The 23,244-nt window shown below is 36.4% G+C and overlaps 1 protein-coding gene and 1 pseudogene across 1 annotated transcript in view; both read left to right on the top strand.

The window, feature by feature from the left end:
* Positions 1-23,244, top strand: part of LOC114473981 (uncharacterized) — a 105,524-nt pseudogene that overhangs the window by 69,486 nt on the left and 12,794 nt on the right.
* The window catches only part of ngef (neuronal guanine nucleotide exchange factor), a 38,426-nt gene that overhangs the window by 8,000 nt on the left and 7,182 nt on the right, over positions 1-23,244 (top strand). Inside the window, exons 2-10 of the mRNA XM_028463769.1 lie at positions 2,433-2,541; positions 2,957-3,298; positions 5,988-6,052; positions 7,423-7,670; positions 19,902-20,062; positions 20,137-20,289; positions 21,343-21,472; positions 22,055-22,129; positions 22,517-22,606. Coding sequence (XP_028319570.1) covers positions 2,433-2,541; positions 2,957-3,298; positions 5,988-6,052; positions 7,423-7,670; positions 19,902-20,062; positions 20,137-20,289; positions 21,343-21,472; positions 22,055-22,129; positions 22,517-22,606 — 1,373 coding nt within the window. The remainder of the gene's footprint in view (positions 1-2,432; positions 2,542-2,956; positions 3,299-5,987; positions 6,053-7,422; positions 7,671-19,901; positions 20,063-20,136; positions 20,290-21,342; positions 21,473-22,054; positions 22,130-22,516; positions 22,607-23,244) is intronic.

The raw sequence follows: 23,244 nt of genomic DNA on the forward strand, positions 1-23,244 counted from the left end.
ATTATAATATAGATAAAAACAAGTTTTAAAAATACTTTTACCAAATTAAATGTAGGCTACTTACCTGAAATTGTTACCTTGTTTGATAAAAAAATTAAAAACGTATTTGCATTGTGATTTGTGTTCAAAGGTTTTTTTTTACCTTTCGTGTCACTGGAAAGAATAAAAGTAAGAACGAGTGAAATCCTGAGTCTGGTCAAGTCTTTCATTTTCCAAGTGTGGGAAGCCATGACATTATAAAGACACTTGACACATACATTATTATTGTAATATACAACTACACAAAAATAATTATATTTTAATTTACTACTTTGTATGCACTCATTTCATAATACAGAGGCAGACTCTATACCTAAAAACAATTCTTCAAAAAAAAAAAAGAAATGAGAACGTATTATTTCGCTGTTCCCGTGGTTGCGCAGGCAGGAATTATAAGACTGTGACAAAGGCTGTAGAACAACAATAAAACCGAGAAACAACGAGAGGAAAAATGGAGCACCTTCTTGTACGGCTGCCTGCAGCTCAGGTGATATTGTACATGATATGAGTGATAACATGTGTTATAAAGGCTATTTGACACAATAGGTGTGCATTCAAATATTTACTTACCCTTTGGTGTGCCTTGGGCACAAAAACGTTTGGCAACCACTGCTGTAGGCTATCGGAAATTGAAAAATAGATTATAATTCAAACAAATAATGAAAATATCAATTCACCCTTGGGAAGGCATTGCCTACCCTGCCTACCCTGACTACACGTCCCTGCTGGAGACTAATATCATTCCTTCATTTTTAGTCCTGTTGTTCAAAAGTAATTTGATTTAATTCATGCTGAAGATCTTTGCACAGCAAAAGGTGTATTGGGTATTGTGGCTTACTTAGTGGTATCTATATTAGATACCGATAGCATACCACAGTTTGAAAAGAAACATTTATTTGTTTGTCTAACTTGGCCCTTATAGATTTGTGCACTTGGTAGTCATCTTCAGTCTTTCTGGTAGATTTTAGAGATGTTCTGTAAGCTAGTTTAAAAAGTTTGAGTTTATACTTTATTCGCCTTGGCTGGGAAAACTGTATAGTGTATGGTGCAAAACAGTGGAGGAGGCGGGCCTGCATAACAATGTAGTAACATTCCATTCAACTTCTATACCTGCTAATGATATATTTCAGGGTCACAGGGTGCAGGAGCCAATCTCAGCTGATGCAAGTCACATGATACACCTTGGACAGGTCATCGGTTCCTTAAGAGCTGAACTAATTATATACAAATGTTTAAAGGTGGCTGTGTAAGAGCATGGGGCTTGTTTTTTTGTGTGCACTGGTGGCCCTCAGCATGGTCGCTGTGTGTGTGTCGGCCATGTGATTAGCTGTCTCGGCTAAATATATTTAGTCACCTAGGTCATATGGGTCATAACAGAATAGTTTTTAACATATTTACAAATTGTGGTAAATATTTGTTTAAATCTACCATCTCTTCTCCAATATCTGAATCAGATCGTGTTAATCCTGTTTATTTATGGTGTTATTATTTTTAACTTGGGAATAATTTGACACTTTTCTAACCATTTGAGTTTTATATCGCCATCCATTAATCCATTATTATATTTATATTCACCTGTTTAAAAAGTGCCATTTACCTTTAAATGAATTACACATAATGGCATTAAAAAGCAGCACTCAAAAAGCGCAAACCTCCGCCAAGCGCCAAATATCCTTTTTGCCAGATATTTACGTTATCTGGATCAGTGAAAATCATTCACACTTTAAAGGCTTGTAATACAATAGAGTAGATTTAAATGTATGGGCACCAATAATGATAATAAAAAAAAATTGCAATGAAAAGCGCAAGATTGATTGTATTCAGATAAAACTCTGTGTGGTATTTGAAGAACTAACCTGAATCATATTTCATAAAGATTGTTCAATTATGAACCAATATATGAATGTTTGCCAATGATTCATGAGCAGGTTGAAAAATTTTGGATTTTTAACCTGCTCCATTATTACTGTATTGATCGGGATCCCTTCCAAATTTTAACGGAATCTTCCATGGCGTAATCTATCTTTGGTAAAAATTTTGTCAAAATGTGTTAAGTGCATCTGACATAATCCTGCTAACAGACAGACAAACAAACAAATGAACGCTGGTGAAAATATAACGTCCTTGGCAGAGGCAATAAATAGGAAGTGCATCTGGTTAATGTATAAACTAGTTGCTGTAAAACTCCTCCTCCTGACTCAGCAGATGTAATTCCAATCAAACCTAACGTTTAAATCACTTCCAAGAAGCAATGCTGCTTTGTCTTCCTGTTAATCTTTACACTTTACATTTCATTGTGCACACCCTTTTGCTGCACCAAAGTAATGCTACTTGATACAATTTTCTTAACCTTGCCTCTGATTTGGACTGATTAACTTTTTCTTTTTCTTTAGATTCTACCAAGTCTGGGTCAGACCACAGTCCTCCCAATAGACCAGCAGTCTCCTCCTCTTCTAATGCTCTCTCACCCAACAAATCACCTTTGTTGTCTGGGAGAAGAAGGTGAGTTCTTTGCCCAACCCAGGCACAAAGCACAAACACACCCAGAAAACCAACACAGGAATGTACAGTGCATATTTAAACATCACAAACACACACCGCTTTTATACTTACATTGTCTTATCGCATATCACCAAGGCCAGCTAAATCCCTTTGAAATTAGATTCAGCGTGAAGCAGGCTGTCAGACAAACTACAGTATATGTGAAGAAGTTTACTCAGAAATCATACTTCTTCACTGCCATCAGAGCAGCTAGACACTGTCAGCTGTCCTGGTACTATCAGCCTGTCTGTGTTACATCTGTCCGTAACAGTTGAACTGTATGTGTTATTTGTGAGTACACAGAGTATAAAGGTGACTGCTGTTTAGTCTCAGACTCTGATTTGTTTTTTTGTGGACTTGTGTTTGCCAACCGTAGCCCCCAACTTTCGCCAAAGCTCTGTAGTTCCAGAGCTGCGTTGCCAAGCAATGAGGAGGCCAGCAGCAGACATGCTTGGTACAACAGTGATGCTGTGGAGAGGAGAAAAGAAGGAGTGGGAGGAGGGCGAATAACAGACATATCTCCATCCTCCAACAGTAAGCGTAGGGATCATACAGAAGAGATGATCACCTACCGGACTCACGGAATTCATCACGAAGACATTAAAAAGCTCTCAGAGAAAACTGCAGCAGTTTGTTCTGTACAGGACATTAGGAGGAACAGCATGGACGACAAATCTCCTAATTTTGATGGAGCACACCCTGACAACAAAGACCACAGGTTAGACAAAGCTGCATTGAAAACATAACACTGTAATAAATATCTGACTTTTTGTCACATGATGTAGAAATATGGGTGTTTTGCAGTATGGTCTTTATTAAACTCTGCCGCCCAACAAGGTCCGTGGCCTGGTCTTCTTTTGTTGTGTATGTGGGAAGGATTTATTTTAGTACTCTGGAGCCAGTTAATATGTTGCTTTAAGTGTCTTGGATTTTCTTTGTTGATTTCTGTAAATGTGTGTGTGACTCTGTATATGTGTGTATCTTGATCAGAATCGATCACCATGGAAGATACAGTAGATGGGTTGGTTTGTATTAGTAATCGTAAATGTAGATATTACATCATGGCTGCTTTAAGAAATTAACATTGCATTGTTTGGGGATTGCAGCAATCTCAATTGAAATCCTACTTCTTTTTTGATGCATGAAGTGTCTGGTCAAACATAATCATACAGCATAAAGTTGTCTAATCTGTAATCGTCTAATCACTTTTTTCAGTGTGTAAGCCTGCACTGATGGCTAAGTGAAAGCAATGGTTGTCCCTCCAACCTATACTTTACAGCATTAATAGTGTCTTTAGCTTTGAGATCTGCCCACGCCATCTGTGCTGATACAGCCACATGTCAACAGAGAGGCTGAGGGTGAACTGTTCACTGATAAAGTGGGTGGTTGTAATCAGCTTTTATCTACAGGACACACTTATGTGGCAACGCAGTCTCACTCCAAAGCTTAGAATGACTACCTTGTGCACTGTACAATGTTTAGACATCCTACGCATATGCCTCTCGGGGTGTAGAAATTTTACGCGTTATTTGCCCAGTTTTCTATAGGTTATACGTATTGAACATTACTTTGGTGTGCTCTAAGCAGTGTTGGGAACGTTACTTTAAAAAAGTAATTAGTTATAGTTACTCACTACTTGTTCAAAAAAGTAACTGCGTTAGTTACTAAATTACTCTATAATAAAAGTAACTCATTACCAAGGAAAGTAACTATTTGCGTTACTATTAAAAAAAAAAAAAAAAAGTTGCTCTATGTCAAATATTTCACATTTTTTAGATGTTGTGTCGTGAAGTGCTTCATTAATTTTGAGTTGCTTACAACGGATGTCGACAAAGTCTTCTCTCCTGGATATAATGAACACTTCACATACACGTTCTTGCCTTTGACCACAATTAACTTAAAGTAGTGTTTGTATCGTCACCTTAAAAATGTCAACTTTTCATCAGACTGCTCCATGCTCATCATCTCTGCTGCTTCATGCAATCTGCTCTGTGTGTGTGTGTGTGTGTGTGTGTGTGTGTGTGTGTGTGTGTGTGTGTGTGTGTGTGTGTGTGTGTGTGTGTGTGTGTGTGTGTGTGTGTGTGTGTGTGTGTGTGTGTGTGTGTGTGTGCGCGTGCGTGTGCGTCGCCTTAGCCAATCATAATGAAACATGACGCCGCCTAAACCAATCATTATCACTCACCTTGTTTTTAACCCACCTCCTCACAACAGCTGAGTCATAAGCAGGGGATACTTTCGGATAACAGTTTATTCAATCAATGCATGTAACGCACCGCATTTAACATTCAGTAACGATAACGGCGTTGTAACGGCGTAAAAAGTAATTAGTTAGATTACCCCATTACTGAAAAACAAACCGTTACATAACGCCGTTATTTTAAACGCCATTATTCCAAACACTGGTTCTAAGCGTCCTTAGCAACACCATAGTAACAGGATAAAGCAGGATTCTGAATGTACGTCGAAATAAACAAACTACCGATCGTATACATAAGCCAAATCAATACTATGAAAGTTAAGGGTACAGTTCTCTCTAGAAATGTCATGAAAACAAAGCTAAAGCCACAAGCCCTCATAATATAAATCAATTTCTAGTAAAAATTTAACGAATGTCTGCCATGTTTTTCCTTCCTGAAACAGAGATGACACTGGGCAAATGACGCTTTGAATTTCTACGGCCTGAGAGGTGTATGCGTAGGACGCATTGTACAGTGGTCATTCTACACTTTGAGTGAGACTGGGTTGTGATTTAGAAAGTCCAAATTCTGATTCATCTGATTACAGAAAAGTGTTCTTGGCTCTGCCCTTTTATTTTAAGGAATACAATGAAGCTTCACCTTGCATCTGTATCATACAGAGCAGTAGACTGTATGATACTGCTCTGAGCCTGTGCTCACAGGCATTGTTTCCGAACTTCACAAGTATGCACTATTGATATCTATCATAGTCATATTTCCTTTTTTAAAAGCTCTGATGCTTTGGATAATTTTATGTTTGGTTATATTCAAATTCCTTGCAATTTTAAATTAGAATTCTAAAATCAAACTGCCAATGGTCTGTTGTCCAATTTTTTATTTTTTTTTCAAACTGTTTCTAGAATACCCTCTAATCTAATGCTTGTTTTGTCAACAGTTATTAGGCTGTTGCCAATTAAATCTATCTTATCATATTTTATTGATCCCTTTGGGAATGTTTGACCAGTTAAATCATTTTCAAAATTCTGCAACAGTCTTTCTTTTAACTGTTAAAATGCTACAATTCAGCTAATGTAATGCGTGAGAAGGCACAACTTTAAATGTATGCTATGTATATGATTATCTAAGAGTGTCATACTATTGCATCTCACAATAGGGTTGTGTGCAAACAATATGATTTCTCCTATCTGTCTAAATGTGTTTTTGTTTCAGCTTGGTGAGCAATGGAAGAAACTCCCAGCCTCTCAGTCATGGCCTGAAAATCATACAAAATATTGGTAAGCTTGCATGAGTTTTAGGACAGTGCTTAAATTCTTCTCACAGTCTTTAATTTTACATTTAATAGGAGAAGAAAAATGTTGAATTTTAACCTGGTATGTAACACACATCACTATTTGAAACAGCATTATATTCAGTCACTAGGCAAGAAAAAGTTATGACTGCCTAATTTGTAACTGAAATATGTGATTATAACATCAGGTTTATGCTGAGCTGAGCTAACACTGCAGAATAATTATGTGTACACAGGACAACTGGCATTTGTAGGAATTTGTCAAAACAACTGTTCACATGTGGGTTCAATATCAATAGATGCAGTAAAAACAATGGTACAAATCTATGGAGTCTGATTCTGTGCTCTTTATCTTTCTCCACCTGAGCACATTTGCTGTGATTTTCACTCTTATGTAATATTCAGTTCAGTTCAACGCCCACTAATGCAATCTGCAGTATATGGCTGAGAAGGCTTATGCAACTGGCCCCCGTTGTTCCAAGTTACTATCTATATCAGCTCACTTCCACCTCAAATTTTGTAGAACATTAACATGTTTCCTTTGACCTTTGACAGCAGATTTAAGGTTTATCTTCCTTGTGGGCTACCTTACATGTTTCCATTAGTGTCTGACACCATATAATTATATGGTCAGAGAAAAAGGAAAAAAGTAGCTAAACTTTCAGTAAATATGATCCGGCTACGACCAAAAAATATGCTGTATGTGTACACATACAATACTGCGTTTGGATCTTTATAATAATTGTTAACTTTTTAGAATATTGGTATTAAAAAGGAAACAATGTAGAATTTTAATCAAATGATATAAAAAACATTTTTTTAAATGTATTTGTGTTTGTGTGTTTGACTTTTCACTTTGTGCAATACAGCAGCGTTATTATATTGAATTTGTATGTATGAATAATGATTAATTAAATGAGAGGTTGAGAAAAAGCACAATTCAAATTCTTCTAAATATTATTGTTGCTGTATTTATACTAAAGAGTCCAAAATTATGTGAACATGCATGTATATTGCATAGTTTTAATGAAATAACAGCTTGTGTCTCATTGCCTTGAGAAACAGGAAAACCACTACAACTCCTTGACAGTAAAATTGTACATCTCTTTAATGCAATTTGCCCATGACAAAATAAACAGCGAATCAAAAATAGGCCTCTTTGTAAAATATACTCTTTGTAACTCAAAGGGGCATGCTTCCTGTCCTGTTCGCCTGTGAATTTCATATAGCCCAAGTTGTGATCTGGTTGTTCATCAAAATTTTTAAAAAAAACAAATAAAAATCATGTTATGTCTTCTGTGTGAAAAAAATCTACATGAGGATATTGATTCTAATCATTGTCTTTGGACTCTCCAGGATTCCTGTATCAGGAATACCGTGACACTTCTAAGCAGCAGGAGATTGAACAGCGAAGACAGCGTGAGAATCTCTCACCTGTGAAGACAGGAACTTTGGCAGCAGGATCTGCTGTTGTGTCTCCACCTGTGTTACAGCTGCAGCTCAGGAACAATACACACTCCTTGAGTTTATGGCAAAACCTTGAGGCTGTGCTGGCCAGTGGCCTGCTCAACCAGTTAGAGCCAAAAGAAATCATAATGCAAGAGGTAAGCAGATTTCCAGTACCAGTATTCATTATGCCCATGTGTGTTTTTGTTTCATCTAGGTTTTATTGTTTTAGTTTTGAAATTTTTAGTCTGAACAAATCTCCTTTTAAGATATTTTTATGTATTTATCGGTGTTAATGTGTTTAGGAGGACTAAAATATTTAGCATCTTAGTTTTGGATTTTTAAAGCTAGTCAGTCTACGGGTGCGTTCACACCAGCAAATTTGCGAGTGATTTAACTGCTTTAGCATTTGTTTGCTCAGAAAGTTTGCTGCATTTGGGCAGGTATAAAAACACAAATCTACAGTCAAGAGGATCAGACAAGTAAATTCTAGTTTGTTTTGGCCAGTCTTAAAGCTTTTCCAATCAAAGTAACACCTCTGGCAAAGCACTGACTGACAGCTGCAGTGCAAGTGAAGTTAAAAACACACATATGGCTCATTTGTAGATGAAGAACATTGGATAGGAGTAGGCATGTTTGGATGTTAAAACTATTATTTCTACGCTGATTTAGAGGGAGGTTGGTAAAGATGTAATCGCTCAGTGTATTTGGCTGTCCCAGGGATGCCTCAGGCATGACAAGTCTGTACAGTTGTGCGCACCAGAAACTGCGTTGTGAAGAAAAGATCACACCTCAGTTAACACCTGCCTGTCAAACATGCTAAATAAATGCTCAAAATCAGTTGTATTTTTAGTAAATCACATTGCGTTTGTCAAGGAGGCCCATAATATACTAACCTGTGAGGGTAGAATTCGCAAAAAGGCTCAAATATGTAATATGTCTAACCATAGTCAGCTCACTGCCCTCCCTCAAGTGAATGAAATTCTACCTTTAAGCGATTTCCCCCTGGGATTAATAAAGGAATTCTGATTCTGATTAAATAAAATTACAGCTGACACTGAAATGGTCCACTCAAAAAACATTTTTTTTTTATGGCTCTCCAATACCAACCGAAAGTTCAGCTGAGGAAATGTTCCTGTGAAGTAGATATAACTCAATAATTCAATTATATTTAGATAATGGTATCCACAGCTAGCTTATAGCACCCAACATAAAGAAACTATTGTTTTTTTGTTTTAGTTAGTTTTTTGTTTTTAACAGGGAGGATCAAAAGGCCCCGCTGAGTATATGATTCATGCAGTATGGAAATCCCTTTGGGATGGGTCATACACCTGATATAACAATCAACGTCAATTTGGGACATAAAAAAATGTTTGTAAAAATTGGATCTTGATTAGATCTGATTTTGATTAAATCCCAGTCCATACACACTGTATCTTTAGTGCTTACTGTTACTGTTGCATGAACAGTGTTCTACATGTGTGTACGTTTCTCTTGTCACAGTTGACTCGTGATCAATCTAAGGAGTGGATCTGTCCTAAATAAGTAGAAATGTAGATAGATGGATGTTTCTGTTTTTGTTCTGTTTGCTTTTATTGTAAAATGCCTTTATGCAGTGACATTAAAGATGGCACAAAACATTTGACACACCCATGTTCGTTTTTCCACATACCTTGTGGACTTAATAGCTTAAAAGCATTTTGGTAAACGTTTGATGTGCGACAATGGTTTTAAAACGAGTTTGTAAAAAATGTGGTCTCTACATTTGAATACACCAGACAGACAGAAAGAGGTTTCATCAATTCTGCAAATGTCTTTACATCCGGATTGTTTTCTTCAGGCTTCAAGAAGTGGACTGATTATTATTATTATTTTTTGGCTTTGGAGAAATAGGTCAATAATGCATATCAGAGTTTAATTATTCTACTAGTCCTATACAGTAGATGCTTGGGGTGTGATGACAACTTTTTCACTTCTGATACAATATCAATATTGCAGCCTTGATATTATATCTCCGATATATATACTATATCTTCCTTCTGGTCATGGCTTCAATTACATCTGTGACGTTTTTCCAAGGTACGAGTACACTAATAAGCATCAACTGATGCAATCTAAAGATCAATCGTTGGTTTTGGATGAAATGTTTCTGTGGTCTTGTTTGAGAGGTGAAAGTGCATCAGGATTGAGAGAAGAGCAATAAGATGTGTAAGATGTGAGAATTCCCTCTCACATTTTGCACTTTTCAAAGGAAAGTGACAAATTAACCAACTCCGTTACCTGTTTCAGTAAAGAAACATTTACTGATGTAGGACAATAATTGTTGTTGCTTTTTGGCATTATGAAAGGTTAACAGGAAGGTACTACAAAGAGCTTGCTGCGGTTCCTTCCTTACCTTGTTTTTGACATTAAGGTAGTGGATGGCTGGGTTTGATCTTTGGGATATTTATCATCTGTAGCTTGTGTCATGTTTATGTGCACTGTTAACAGATATTTCATCTTTACAATAAAAAAACTGTTCTTATTATATGCAACATTATCTAATATTTCATGCAAAACATCCACTTTACACATTTTTTTATATGTGTATTTACTGGTACTGGTACCCTTCTCTTATTATGTGCTTTATTATTAATTCATGTTTCCCGTTAAACATTACTTGAACTTTTAAAAGCCTCCAGTGCCTTTTTTGTTTCCATACCTACTGCTGTAAAATCTTTTTGCACATATTTTATTTGTTGGCCAAGTCATTTACATATCTCATACTTAACATCACTCACATGGTTTACTGTATTGTTAAAAATGTTGTCCTTTCTACGTTTGGCATATTGTATATTTTGCATTTTTGTTTTATCTTTTTGCTGTTGTACCAAGGGAATTTCCCTATTGTGTCTAATCTAATCAGGTCCTTACTGTGTACAGCAGAAGGTTTTTTACGCACTTTTTTATTTTATTTATTATCCTCCACTAATGGATTTAACCCAATGCCTACCAATCATTTGCATACTTGCCAATAGAACACCATTTGGGGGGTTTAATGTTATAATAATAATAATACATTGGATTTTATATAGCACTTTATCATAGACACTCAAAATGCTTTACATTGATGTGCATTATTCTTTCACGCCATACACAGTGGTGGTAAGCTACTATTGTAGCCACAGCTGCCCTAGGGCATACCGCCATAGTGTGCCATCGGTCCCTCCCACCAACACTTACTCACACACCACATTCATACTAAGCAATCTGGGTAAAGTGCCTCGCCAAGGACACAACAACAATGACTTGGCTGGAGCAGGATTTGAATCCCCAACCTTTGGTCATTGGACATGCAACTCTACCACTGACCCATGCTCTTCCATGTTCACCTACATTTTGTCACATTAAATGCTAAAATGTACATTTTGAGCTTATTAGATCTACTTTTTGGGTTACAAAAATAGTCAAATTATGCACATATACTTGGGCTGCACGATTTTGACAAAAAACCTAATTGCGATTTTTCTGACAAATTGCGATTTTGATGCGATTTACAATTTTTAAAAATATTTTATACATTTAAATGCATATGCATTTTTTTCTTCCAAACTCTGTTTTGCACACCAATTTTTTAAAATTTCATTTTTTTAGAAATATTAAACCATTTTTTCAGAAAATTTTAGTTTTTAACTCCTGTGAGGAAACACAATACTAATAAATAAAGAACCCATAATTATACAAAAATGTATGTCAAAAATAAAGTAAGATACAATTAAAAGGAAGATATAAGTTGTGCTGTGAGGAAACAAAATAAATACTAATAAAAAAGAAAACTATATTTAAGCAAAAACGTATGTCAAAAATAAAGTAATTAATTTAAAATAATGAGTAAGATACAATTAAAAGGTAGATATAAGTTGTACTAACATGGATTATTCCGACAGCTCCTTTTTAATTATTCATGTCATATAAAGATGTAACAGAGCAGCATTGTCACCCAATTTACCCTCAGGGATCAATGGTTTACTGAATCTGAGCAGGTTTATTAATTAAGTTTTGATCAACTTCATTTAAATTAACCTAATTAACCTAATTTAAATTATCCTGATTACATCATTCCAGACTGTAATGATTAAACAAAAATAAATGTGCAAGACTCATCATGTGTAAGAAGTGTTTTTTCACAGCTAGGGGCTAGAATATGTTAACGTAATCATTAGTCTAAGACTCTACAATCCCTGGTATCGGTGGTCTAGTCCACAACAATAGAACAACTTTTACCACAGATCTTCTGTAGCTCTGATTAGATGTTTAAACGATCTGAGCAGGTGAAGCTGATTAAATTTGCTGCATGAGAAACGGACGAAGCTTCACAGACAAGTTAAAGTTAAACGGGCACTGGTATGCTCTGATTTAGGAGTCAGGGATGATTTGCGTAGTTTTTGCCAGGTTAGACGGTGTTAAGGTGGTGTTTGAAGCAGCCAAGATGAGAGTGGGAAGGACATTTCCACATAGAAAAACATTCTTGTGGTTACTGTTGAGCCAAATTGTGTAGTGGTTGATGAGCAGTGGGTTTAGGACACAGCACATCGTTGTAATAAGCTGCTCATCACTGTAGGGGTTGGTAATGCCAGTCACTGTAATGGAAGCCATTTATTCGTAAAAAAAAAAAGAAACCGTCAATCAAAGGGTTTAACTCAAGGTTGTCAACATGTATTCCTTTAATCCACCCATTTGTCCCTCTGTTCACCCATTTAATTTAATTTCTCATTTTTTTGCATTAATCATGCTTTGTACCAGACTTTAGCTCTTGGAGCTAATTTCCATCTGCAGTCCCCAAGACAGACAACTACAAAATACTGTACAAAAAGCATAAAACAATACAGTTCATAATATTTACAAAAGGTGCTATTACACATTTAAAAAAAGTAAATTTCATCAACGGGAAAACTTGTTCCTCTATACTCTATACCCACCAGCTACCCTTCTCAGATGTAAAGGTTAGTTGTTGTTTTTTTTTGTTTTCCAGAAAATGTTGTTTCACATCCAGGAAAAATCGTTTTAAGTCTTTGCATAGTTTTAGTGCAGTTGGAAGTTTGTTCCATTCTGAGATAGTTTTAAAGGAAAATGCCGATTGTCCTAATGCTGTTTTTTGTTTTGGTATGGTATCTTGTTGTTATGACCATCTGATCAGAGGTTAATTGGACAAACCAATTGTGGTGGAGGTGTCACATTATTAATAATCTTGAATAGTAACTTTAGATTGGCTGACTTAACTATATATTCAAAGTTGAGCATTTTATATTTGGTTAATATTTGACAGTGATGATACTGTCGTGATTTCCTGTCTAGGATCCTAAGTGCTTGCTTATAAGTGATTCTAAAGGTTTTATTGTGGATTTGTTGTGACCAGCATGATACACCATAGAGTAAGTGGGGTAATATCATTGTGTTGAAGTAGGTTTTAGCTCTTTGTATTGTCAATATATTTTTTATAGATTTAAATGTAAACAGATTACATTTTATTGTATGGCATATCTTTTTGATTTGTTTCTTAAAGCTTAGTCTTGAATCTAAAATTATGCCAAGGTATCTGAACTCGTTGACATTTTGAATTTTTTCTCCTCTTACTGCAATTAAGGTGTACGTTTTTTTGTTTGGTTTTTTGTTGAGAAAAGTACCAGTTTTACTCACATTCAGTGTTAGAAAGGAATCCTCCAACCATATAGAAATTTTGTCCATTGCCATTGATAGTTTGGTTGCCACTTGTTCATGGTCATGGTGTCGTCAGCATACATCTGGACATCAACATCATCACACGCGGATGGGAGGTCATTTATATATAAACTGAACAATAGTGGCCCCAAAATAGATCCTTGTGGCACTCCCATAGTGCACTTTCTCAGTTGGGACACAGCTTCACTTACACGGACACACTGAGAGGGCCCAGCTAAAAAGGATTTTATCCAGCCAAGGGTATTCGTGGATATATTATATTGTTTCAGTTTGGACAATAACACCAGATGATTAACTATATCAAAAGCCTTGCGTAGGTCTAAAAATACAGCACCTACCACCTTTCCTGTGTCAAGGCTTAATTTAATTGATTCCATAAAATAACAACAGGCAGTTTCAGTAGAATGATGAGTTCTGAAGCCAAACTGCATAGGGTGCATGCCATAGGGACTCATTTTGTTGTCAACTGTTCGGCAACCACTTTCTCTATAGCTTTTGAAAAAAACAGGGAGTATACCTATTGGTCTATAGTTGCTTATGGCTTGTTTATCACCTGATTTGTAAATAAGGGTTACAATGGCAGGTTTTAGTGCAGTGGGAAAAGTACATTCCCCAAGGGAACTATTTATTAATTTGGTTATTGGTATTGGAGGCGTAGGCGATTTTCAAAAGCTAACATGATTTTGAATGTAGCCTCCCTGATGGCTCTGCCTTTACCCCCCTCGCCCCTCCCCTCTGTGCCCGTCTCACTCACATGCATGCGCACAGAGCTGCAGAAGAGGAGCTCAGCTCATCACTTGTATTGTGTAGAAACTTCGTTGTCTCATGTCTCATTCAGCAGTAAGTAAACAATAAACTTTATCATCATATATGTAAAAAAATGTGACCAAAAACTCTGTTTTAACTCTGTCAGCAGTGACACGCTTTCAGTGTGAGCTTGTGCATGCGAGGGGTCGAGAACGAGCAGGGAGACAGGAAGATTGGTGATTGGTTAAAAAAAAGATAGACATAAAGGCAATTTCAACCAAAAACTTAAAAAGTGTATATGGAGGAAATCACCTACCCTAGCTTTAAATGTTTGTATTTTTTGAGAAATATGGTGTCAAGTCCATGGATATCTTTAGCTGTGGGTTTAAGGTTGAGATAAGTTTCATCACTAGCTACAAATTGATTAAAATATTCACATGTAAAATTTGTACCTAATTCTAAAACAGAATTAATTTTTTTTTTTTTTTTTAAGACAGCATTGCTGTCCTGAAAAGATTGCACTTCTTGTAGTGTTGACCTTTGACAGCATGTCCAGACAAAGGTAATAAAAAAAAGAAAAAAAATAATTATTAAAATTTTCGGCCACAACCAAATTGTTGTGTTGTTCTCCATTTATTTTTAAATGTATAATCCGATTTGCTGATTTTGTCTTTAATTAAAGCTTATCTATAATTTTCCACAAAATGTTATTATTTCCCTTTGCCTCTTTAATTATATCCAGAAAAGAAATGTTTGCTGCTCTGAGTAGTGAAGTAACCTTATTTCTGCAGTTTTTATTTACAAACCGATCGGTGGTGAGACCAGACTTCAAAACATTTTTTAGAGCAAGATCGCTCTTTTTCATCTGGAGCCAGATTGAGTCATTAAACCATGGCAGTTTGTGTTTTGATCTCTTTTTCAGGGGCATTGTTTTTTAACATGATGCTATCAAGGATTCCTTTTTTCTATCACATTTTCACAGATATCTTCACATTTTTTGTCTGAGGTCAGGTCCATCCAGTTAATTTTTTTAAGCTCATTTTCAAACATTGGTATGTTTCTGTGTGGCATGAACGTACCATTTTATTATTTTCCATAACATACCAGTAATAAAGTTTTTTGTTTTTCTTATGCAACATGGTTTATTTGTGAAAATTAAGTCTATTAAAGTTTGAGAAGTATTAGTTATTCTTGTTGGGGTGTTTTGTAGTTGTGACATTAGAAATCTAGCAGGTGATGCTGGGGTTAACCAAGTTTCTGATAACCCTAAAAAAATCAATGTTTGAATTTGTCAGCAACTGCTCGATCTGCTCTGATTTAGATACTAAACTTCTTATATTTATATAACCACCAAAAACACCTTTAGACTTTGTTTTTTGCTCCCACAAGACTTTAGCATGATTCACAGTTTGGAACATTTCATCACATTAATGGCAAATTAACCATGCTTAATTACATTTATTGCCATCTTGAAGACCTAAGCACCCATGCCAGATTACTATTTGTTTACTTATTTTCAGCCTTCAACACTATCCAGCCTTATCTGCTTGTCAGGAGACTTATTGACCAGTTCGGCCTTGATAATATTATTGCTGGTTGGGTTTTGGATTTCTTTACACGTAACACTCAGAGAGGGAGAGTAAATGGAGAACTATCTGACTGGTCTGTAACATTCAAGTCTCCCCAAAGATGTATTTTATCTCCCCTCCTTTATATCATGTATATGAATGACTGGAACACATACAGTATGGTAATTGTCACAATTTAAAGTTTGGGGATTATACTGTTACTGTTAGCCTGTTGAACATGGTCCTGTCATTGATTATTTTATGACCTGGTGTCAGGAATCTTTCTTATCACTTAATGTGACCATGACTAAAGACATGCTGATCAACTTCAGAAACTTTCCTTCTTCTGTCAACACTATTATCAATGGACTGAACATTGAAATGGTAGAGTCCTACAAATACTTAGGCACCATTATTGATAACAAACTGACGTTTGAGCATAACACGCATGCAATGAATAATAAGAGCCAGCAGCGCTTCTTCTGTCTTAGAAAGCTTGGTAAATTCCAGATTGACGAGTCATTGTTAATCATGTTTTATTGTTCTTTTATTGAGTCGGTGCTCACCTTTTCTTTTATGTGGTTGGTTTTGATCTTTAAACATGAAAAACAAAAATGTTCTTTCGAGGGTAGTCAGAGTCTGCAGCAAAATACTGGGTGTGACTTAAGGGTGTGCGATCTGATGATATTAGATCGTTCAGGATTAAAACGTGACGACGATCTGCCAAATCACGGAGATCATAGAATCATCTGTAGTGCACATTTTATCCCCCGCGGTGCCCTGTCTGTGCCACATGTCTGTGACCCATACACAGCAAATCCAAAGGTTTTTTTCTCTGCTAAATCACACCTTTTGCATCGTATCAGCACTACAGACACACCGAAGAATTAACACTCAATCAGCGCAGATCTCCGCTCCCCCTCCCTCCCAGTGCAAGGAGGAGCTGTGATGCTTTCTCTGTGCTATTGGGTGCCTGTCGGAGGCTCAGTGCAGATGTCCATCTGTCCTCTGTTTAAACTCCATCAGTTCTGAGTGTTGGAAGCACTGAGAGATGCTTGAGGAAACACTGCATGTATTTTTCTTCTGTAACTAACTCTGTCGCTGCGCTACAACTCATGGAAATTTTACCGTGAATTGCTTGAAGTGACAACGTCCGGAATGTCTTTTAAAAACTAGTGGTTTAAAAACTACTTTGAGCAACTCAGAGCTGCCCTGTAAGAAGCCACGCTACAGAATGTAATCACACATTTCAGCCTTAATGAAGGAAAAAGTCAAAAGTGGCACAAAATGTTGATTTTGTGCTGCTAGTGATTAATAAATTGATCTTTGTGGCATTTTTCTGCACCGACTTTGACCCATTATTGTTTTTCTTGTAAAACTATATTGAATTTTTTTATATACTGTATATAAATCAAGTTTACATCGTTTATCACCATTTTGCAGTAATGTTTTATCTTGGAAAGGATTCGATCGTCCAAACTAAGGAAAATGAGGCGTTCAAAGACTGTTTAAAGTAGGATTTTATTAACATCAGTGTGTATCTCAAAAAAATAGAGATCACTAGACTGATATGTTGCCCTTTATGTAGCAAGTGTTGCTAATGCTTCACCACTTTTGTTAAACAAAGTAAAAAGACTGTGTGACTAAAGTAACTTGTCAGCCTTTTAGTTTAATGTTAATTGTACTTGGAACCAGTTTGATAAACTACTTACATAAAATTTTAAAAATGTTTGAAAGTACCCTGACTTAAATGACTGTTTTTGTCAAAACTACTAGCCAAAAATCTAGCTACTTTTCCCGATGTTATTTGAGACTTTTCCTATGTTTTTTCAGACTCTGGCGTGACGTAAAAGCACATATCGCTCTGCAATTACTCTCCTCAACCAGCAGCGGGTGCTGTCGAGAGCCCCTCCCCATTCCAAAGCACTCAGGCTGTCAGTCTCTTAGGAGCTTCACACAGCACTCCCAGCTGCAGTCAGAGCAGAGGAGACCCTGGCTCACTCCGCGTCCAGACCTGCGATAACACGTGTTATGAATTGGCGCTATACAAATAAAAATCGATTGATTAGTGACATTCTTTTGAGATGTAATGGCCTCTTTCAATGGCAAAAAAAAACAAAACAAGAATCAACAGAAGAAAGTTAATTTGTAGTTTTAAACATACAGTATTTACGGTGTTTTTTTAAAATAATTTTTTGTCTCTAGATAGAGATAGATGTGGGAGGGCCCAGCTAAACACATAACTCTTTGAACATTTGGAGAAAACAAGAACTGTCATGGTGGAAGCAAATTATGATTTGTTGCAATTTTTGGATGCATAGGGATTAATGTTCTCTCTGTTGGTGCGTCACACCTCAAAGTATAAATAATCTGTGGATTATTACTCTAAAGTTTAGATGGTTAATGAATGAAGTAGACCACTAGCTTCTGAAACATTTTTTTTTTACATTAGATTTACAGAAAAACATGCCTTCACTCCTGTAACTGAAGACTGCTACTTTTGCTTTTTTCTTATTACAAACTCATTTTCTTTAATTCTTTACTATCTGTTTCTGAGTTTAGGTCTCGTCTTAAGGTGTCAGAGCACCTTTTAAGCATTACTTCAATGTGTGATTATGTTTCCCTCTTTAAAATATTGGCCTAGGGAAATCACCATTGAACTCAAGAAGCTGGTATATCTCTGGTATATTTTCACAGCAGTAAATCTTTTCGATAACAGATCAATTGTTTTCTACCTTCTGTACATACAACACAGTAACAGCTTACTGTCATCATGAAGCAAAGTTCTGACTCATGCCTTCTGAGTTGTGTTTGTTGTCTGAGTTGCCATGACCAAGGCAGGTTATCCATTCAAAACTGACAAAAAAAGAAACATTAAGGCCCCTATTTTGAGCAGTGCAGGTGGCACGGCTCATCTAGCCGAGCTGAGTAATTTCTCAAGGTGTGGACAAAGGATGTGTTCTCCCTAAAGGCGTGACGGGGTACCTTTGCGCTCAGGATTGTGCCCACCTTATTTATGGATCATACTCCCTCATCATTCAGGGCTGTAGTTCAGAAAGATGTATGTTCCTGAGATGAGAGTTGGTAAGAGACGCAGCGGTGTTTCTCAGTAACAGCTTGAAGTGCCATCTCGAAGGGAGAACTTTTGCACCATTGGGCAAAGCCAGTGCGCAACTCAATCGCACCAGCTTGCGAGCGGTGTGGTTGAATTATACCTTTCCATGACTGTGTTTGAAATGGCAAAATAACGTACTTCATGCTATATAAATATATATATAACTCAATTAGTATATACTGCCTACTATATGCTATAAGTATGATAAGGATGATAACCGCTCCCACTTCCAAGCTTCCCAAGATGCATTTCAAACCTACAACAACCAAAACCAGAAGCACACTGAGGCTAAATATCTCTGTTGATTCTCCACCTTTAAAATTTCTGAAATAATTTTAAGTGAGAAATTGACCAAGTAGAATATCAACATTTCCTTTGATCCATATAACTTGCGCATTTCATTACAACTTTACGACATTCCGGAGATTCCATTTTGGCCGCCAATATGCTACTCTGATTAACTTCAAAACAAGAGCCCTATTTACAAAGCGTGAAAAAACTAATGGAAAACAAAAGAAGAGATGCTTTTCTTTTGAAAAGGGGCTGTTTGATTTTTAGCTTGAAGCCGGTCACAGGATGATTTTACATTCCGCTCGCAATGCATCATGGGGTGGTTGAGTATAACTAGTGTGCCCACCTTGCATACTTGAAAAATAACAGACACAAAAAAAAGCACAAAGTGCAAAATAAAGATGACCAAAAGGTATAAACTAAGAACTGACTGAAAAGCTGACCAACCAGGCAAGAGTGGATATCAAAGAGACAATGCATTAACAACCACAATGTGTCCAGAGACATCCTAAATAAATAAGGGAAGCAATCAGGAGAAACGAACAGGAGCCTAATCGTGCTCTCATCAAATACAGTGGATACTGATAATACAGGGTGTATTGACGAGAAGAATTCCTAAACCCACAGACAAGGAATAACTGATCAAACTAACAATAGAAAAAAATCCCAATGAAATAACAAAAAAAACCCCAAAAAAATCAATACAAAAGACTAACTTGCAACCAACAAATTAACTATTATTAACTATAAAGTAAATAAAACATTGCTGGCTCACAATGAAAACTAACAGAGAGGATCTCAGATGCGGAACAACATATCTGCTAGTATGGATGATGAATGTAATCAATAATTGTAAAAGAAGAGGAAAAATCAAAACCTTAATACAAAAAGGATTAAGTCATTTATGGATGCCGCAGTATGGACACTTAACATTTGTGTTTTTTTTTTAGACAATGTTTGAGCTCATAACCTCTGAAGCGTCCTACTACAAGAGCTTGGAGATTTTAGAGACACACTTCCTCCGGAACCCTCTTCTTGTCAACACTTTAAGCCAATCTGACATGCACTTTTTGTTCTCCAACATCGAGGAAGTCATGAAGGCCAGTGAAAGGTAGAATCTCTGTTCAGTCAATGGGTTTAATATGGCATGTTTTGTTAAATGTTTCTTGATTTGTATAAATATAGGTTCTTAATGGATCTTGAGCACCGAATTGAGGAGTCCATTTGGATTTCGGATGTGTGTGATATTGTTCATCACCATGCAGTCGAACACTTCAGCGTCTTCATTACATACGTCATTAACCAGGTGTACCAGGAGAAGAACTACAGGCGCATTCTGTGAGTACTTTCCTCCTTAAGGCACATCAATGTACAGTGTGCTTGAAGTGTGTTTGAATTCCTTCCTGTGAAACAATTTTTATTAATTACATGATGGTTTTGTTTCTGGTTAGAGACAAGGTTGATGTTCCTCAGGTGAGAGGTGAATTAGGCCTGATTTGCTGCTGCTAATATTTGAAGGAAGATGTGTGAGGAAGACATTTCTTTTTGTATGTCTATGAATGTTGTTACTCCTTCTCTTTTCATAAAAAACTGGTTTGTTTTTCATCAAGGCAATTATGCTATGAAGGGTGTGGTTGAAGTTGAATGTGTCAGTCCTTCCTCTTCAACCTCACATACCTGAGTAACAGTGCGACTTTCCCACGCGTCACAGTGCTGGCACTTTGGGTCACAGGTATTAAACTGAGCGCCAGCCAGCAACTGAAACAGGTCAGGCTGTTTTTGTTGTCTGTGCTTTGAAAAAGGCCTGTGTCTGGCTTACAAACTTTGATGCTGTATCTCAACAAAGCACACTGTTACATGATTTGTGATTGTATTGTATATGACATAATTTGATCAGGGTGCTAAGGGCTCCAGGATCAGATTGTTGTCTGATTAGATGACATGAATGCGCAATGAGGTGCCGTTTTTTATTATCTTGTGCTGCACAGCTCAGGCCAACACTGATCACAACAATGTGTAGTCTTCTTCTTTTTTTCCAATTCTTCGTAAGCAGAGGATTGTGTCAATAAAATGAAATAACTTCACTGTGAACAATATCACTCTTCTTTGCTATACTACTCAAGCAATTAATAGCTGTTGAGCCAAAATATGAGATTACACAATGATTTGCCATTTTTTTGTTTGTGCCTCTAAAGCTCAATGTTAGGATTTTGTAATAGTATAATGCTCTAAAATTCTGTGATCATTTTTTGTCTATGCACTTGTGTCAAAAATATATTTTGTTTGAGTGGAATCAATGCTAAGAAAGTTTTCCAGAGGCATCAATTATCAACAGTTTTTTAAAATAAATTATTGAGTAACTTTATTTGTGTTTTGTTTTCCTGTGTGCAGAGAAGGAAACCAGCGTTTCCGGGAGACGATGTTCCTTCTGGAAAACCATCCTCATGTCAGGGGCTTGTCCTTTACCTCTTTCCTAATTCTTCCATTTCAAAGGATCACAAGGCTTAAGCTACTTGTCCAAGTGAGTCTAACAACAGTAAACTGATTCACCAAAAACAACATTACGTATCACTGGCTTTTCTTCCAAATCCTTGTGAAACATAAAAGCTTTTAACCTTAAGTAGTAGCTTGTCTTCATATACAAACCTCTGTCAGTATCATCTGATTATGGAAGAAATGCAACGCAAAAGTGAATGTTTGTTGTGGGTCAGATTAACTTTGTCTTACACAATACTAAAGTTCAGGCTCCTGAAAGTAAATTCATGCTCTTCAAAACTCATCACAGACAATAAGATCACACTTAGCATCTATAACCAAATATATATACATATCCCACTGTTAAATACTCTCAAAATTTAAGCACATTCAGTTACTTTGTGTATGAAATATGTGATACAAATATATTTCCCTTTGCCTATAATTGCCACATGTACCAAAAAGTCTCCTATTTATACCTTTAAAAAATAAACAAAAAAATTGTTTACATATAACATTGTGAAAATACAAATTTCAAAATTTTGTAAATAAAATGGAATTAAAAATATCCTTTATTGAAGAACCATGTAAAGTTGGGTTGTGTTTCGCTTTTTCTTTGTGTTTGCAGAATATCCTTAAAAAAAGTGAGGAGAATTCTGAGAGAGAAGCAAACGCTGTGAAAGCACATCAGCAGCTGGAGCAGGTAAGGCAGGCTCTGATGAAGACATGGGTATTGTTAGTATTATTATCTGTGCTGAAAGAGTTGTGTGCTTATGGGACAAACAGTAATTCATTATTGACTTCCTTTGAATAGTGTGCCACATGTCACTATAGTTTTTGTTTACACTCATTCCTGAGTAAACAATTAGGCATGATGATTTTCTGATATTTAAAAAAATCTGTGCACTCGTGGCTGCACAGATTATTACATGTGGGAGCCAAGGGAGAAAGTCTGACATCTACTGGAGGAGTGTATGACACGGAGCATCAAACCGTGGAGCAATGCTCCGGTTAATGGAAAAAGTGTATCAGAGACGTTGTATGAATTTTTATTTAAAATAATAAAAAAAATTATCTGTGTATTCCTTAGATTGTAAAAGAATGTAATGAAGGAGTTCGAAAAATGAGTCGCACAGAGGAGCTCATCAGCATCAGCCAAACCCTGGAGTTCAAATCCAAGGTAAAACACTGTCAGAAACAGTCTACACAATGCTGAATAATTATACAGCTAATGAATTCTAGTGAGAACAATGTTTGGTTGGACGCTCAATAGATCTTTAACATACAGAGTTACATGACCAAGACATGGTGATAGAATAAAATGAACCTGGATTTAAACCGCATTAGATGTAGTCCTTTTACAGAAGTCACTCAGTGTATCAATGGTATTTGTAATATAAACGCTTATGGTAAATGCACAAGAGATCTCTTTCATGTACCCTTGGCCTCACCTCAGTGAGCTCCACAAGGAAGGAAGACTGCTAGAATTCTTAGTCTTTGGTTCAATTCATCTGATCTTCTGTTCTCATGTTAGTCTTTATAAAAATAACAATGAAGGTGGTTTGTCAAGTTTATCAGAAGCTGTAGAAATAGCAGAGAAGCTGGGAGGACAGGATTGTCTGAGTCATAGATGCATTTATTTCGCACTGCGGCTAATGTTAAGAGTGTAGCCTCTGCTACATGAACGGTGTGCATTCCCTTTTTTGAGTGATGTGCTTCCTGCAAAGGTATTTTCCTGCAAGAACTTCTCACAGCAAAGCATTTTCAATTGCAAAAATAAAAAAAATTAAAAAGATACCAATATTTAAAATGGTTTTT

This window comes from Gouania willdenowi, chromosome 13 (genome assembly GCF_900634775.1).
Source record: "Gouania willdenowi chromosome 13, fGouWil2.1, whole genome shotgun sequence".
Taxonomy (NCBI): Eukaryota; Metazoa; Chordata; class Actinopteri; order Blenniiformes; family Gobiesocidae; genus Gouania; species Gouania willdenowi.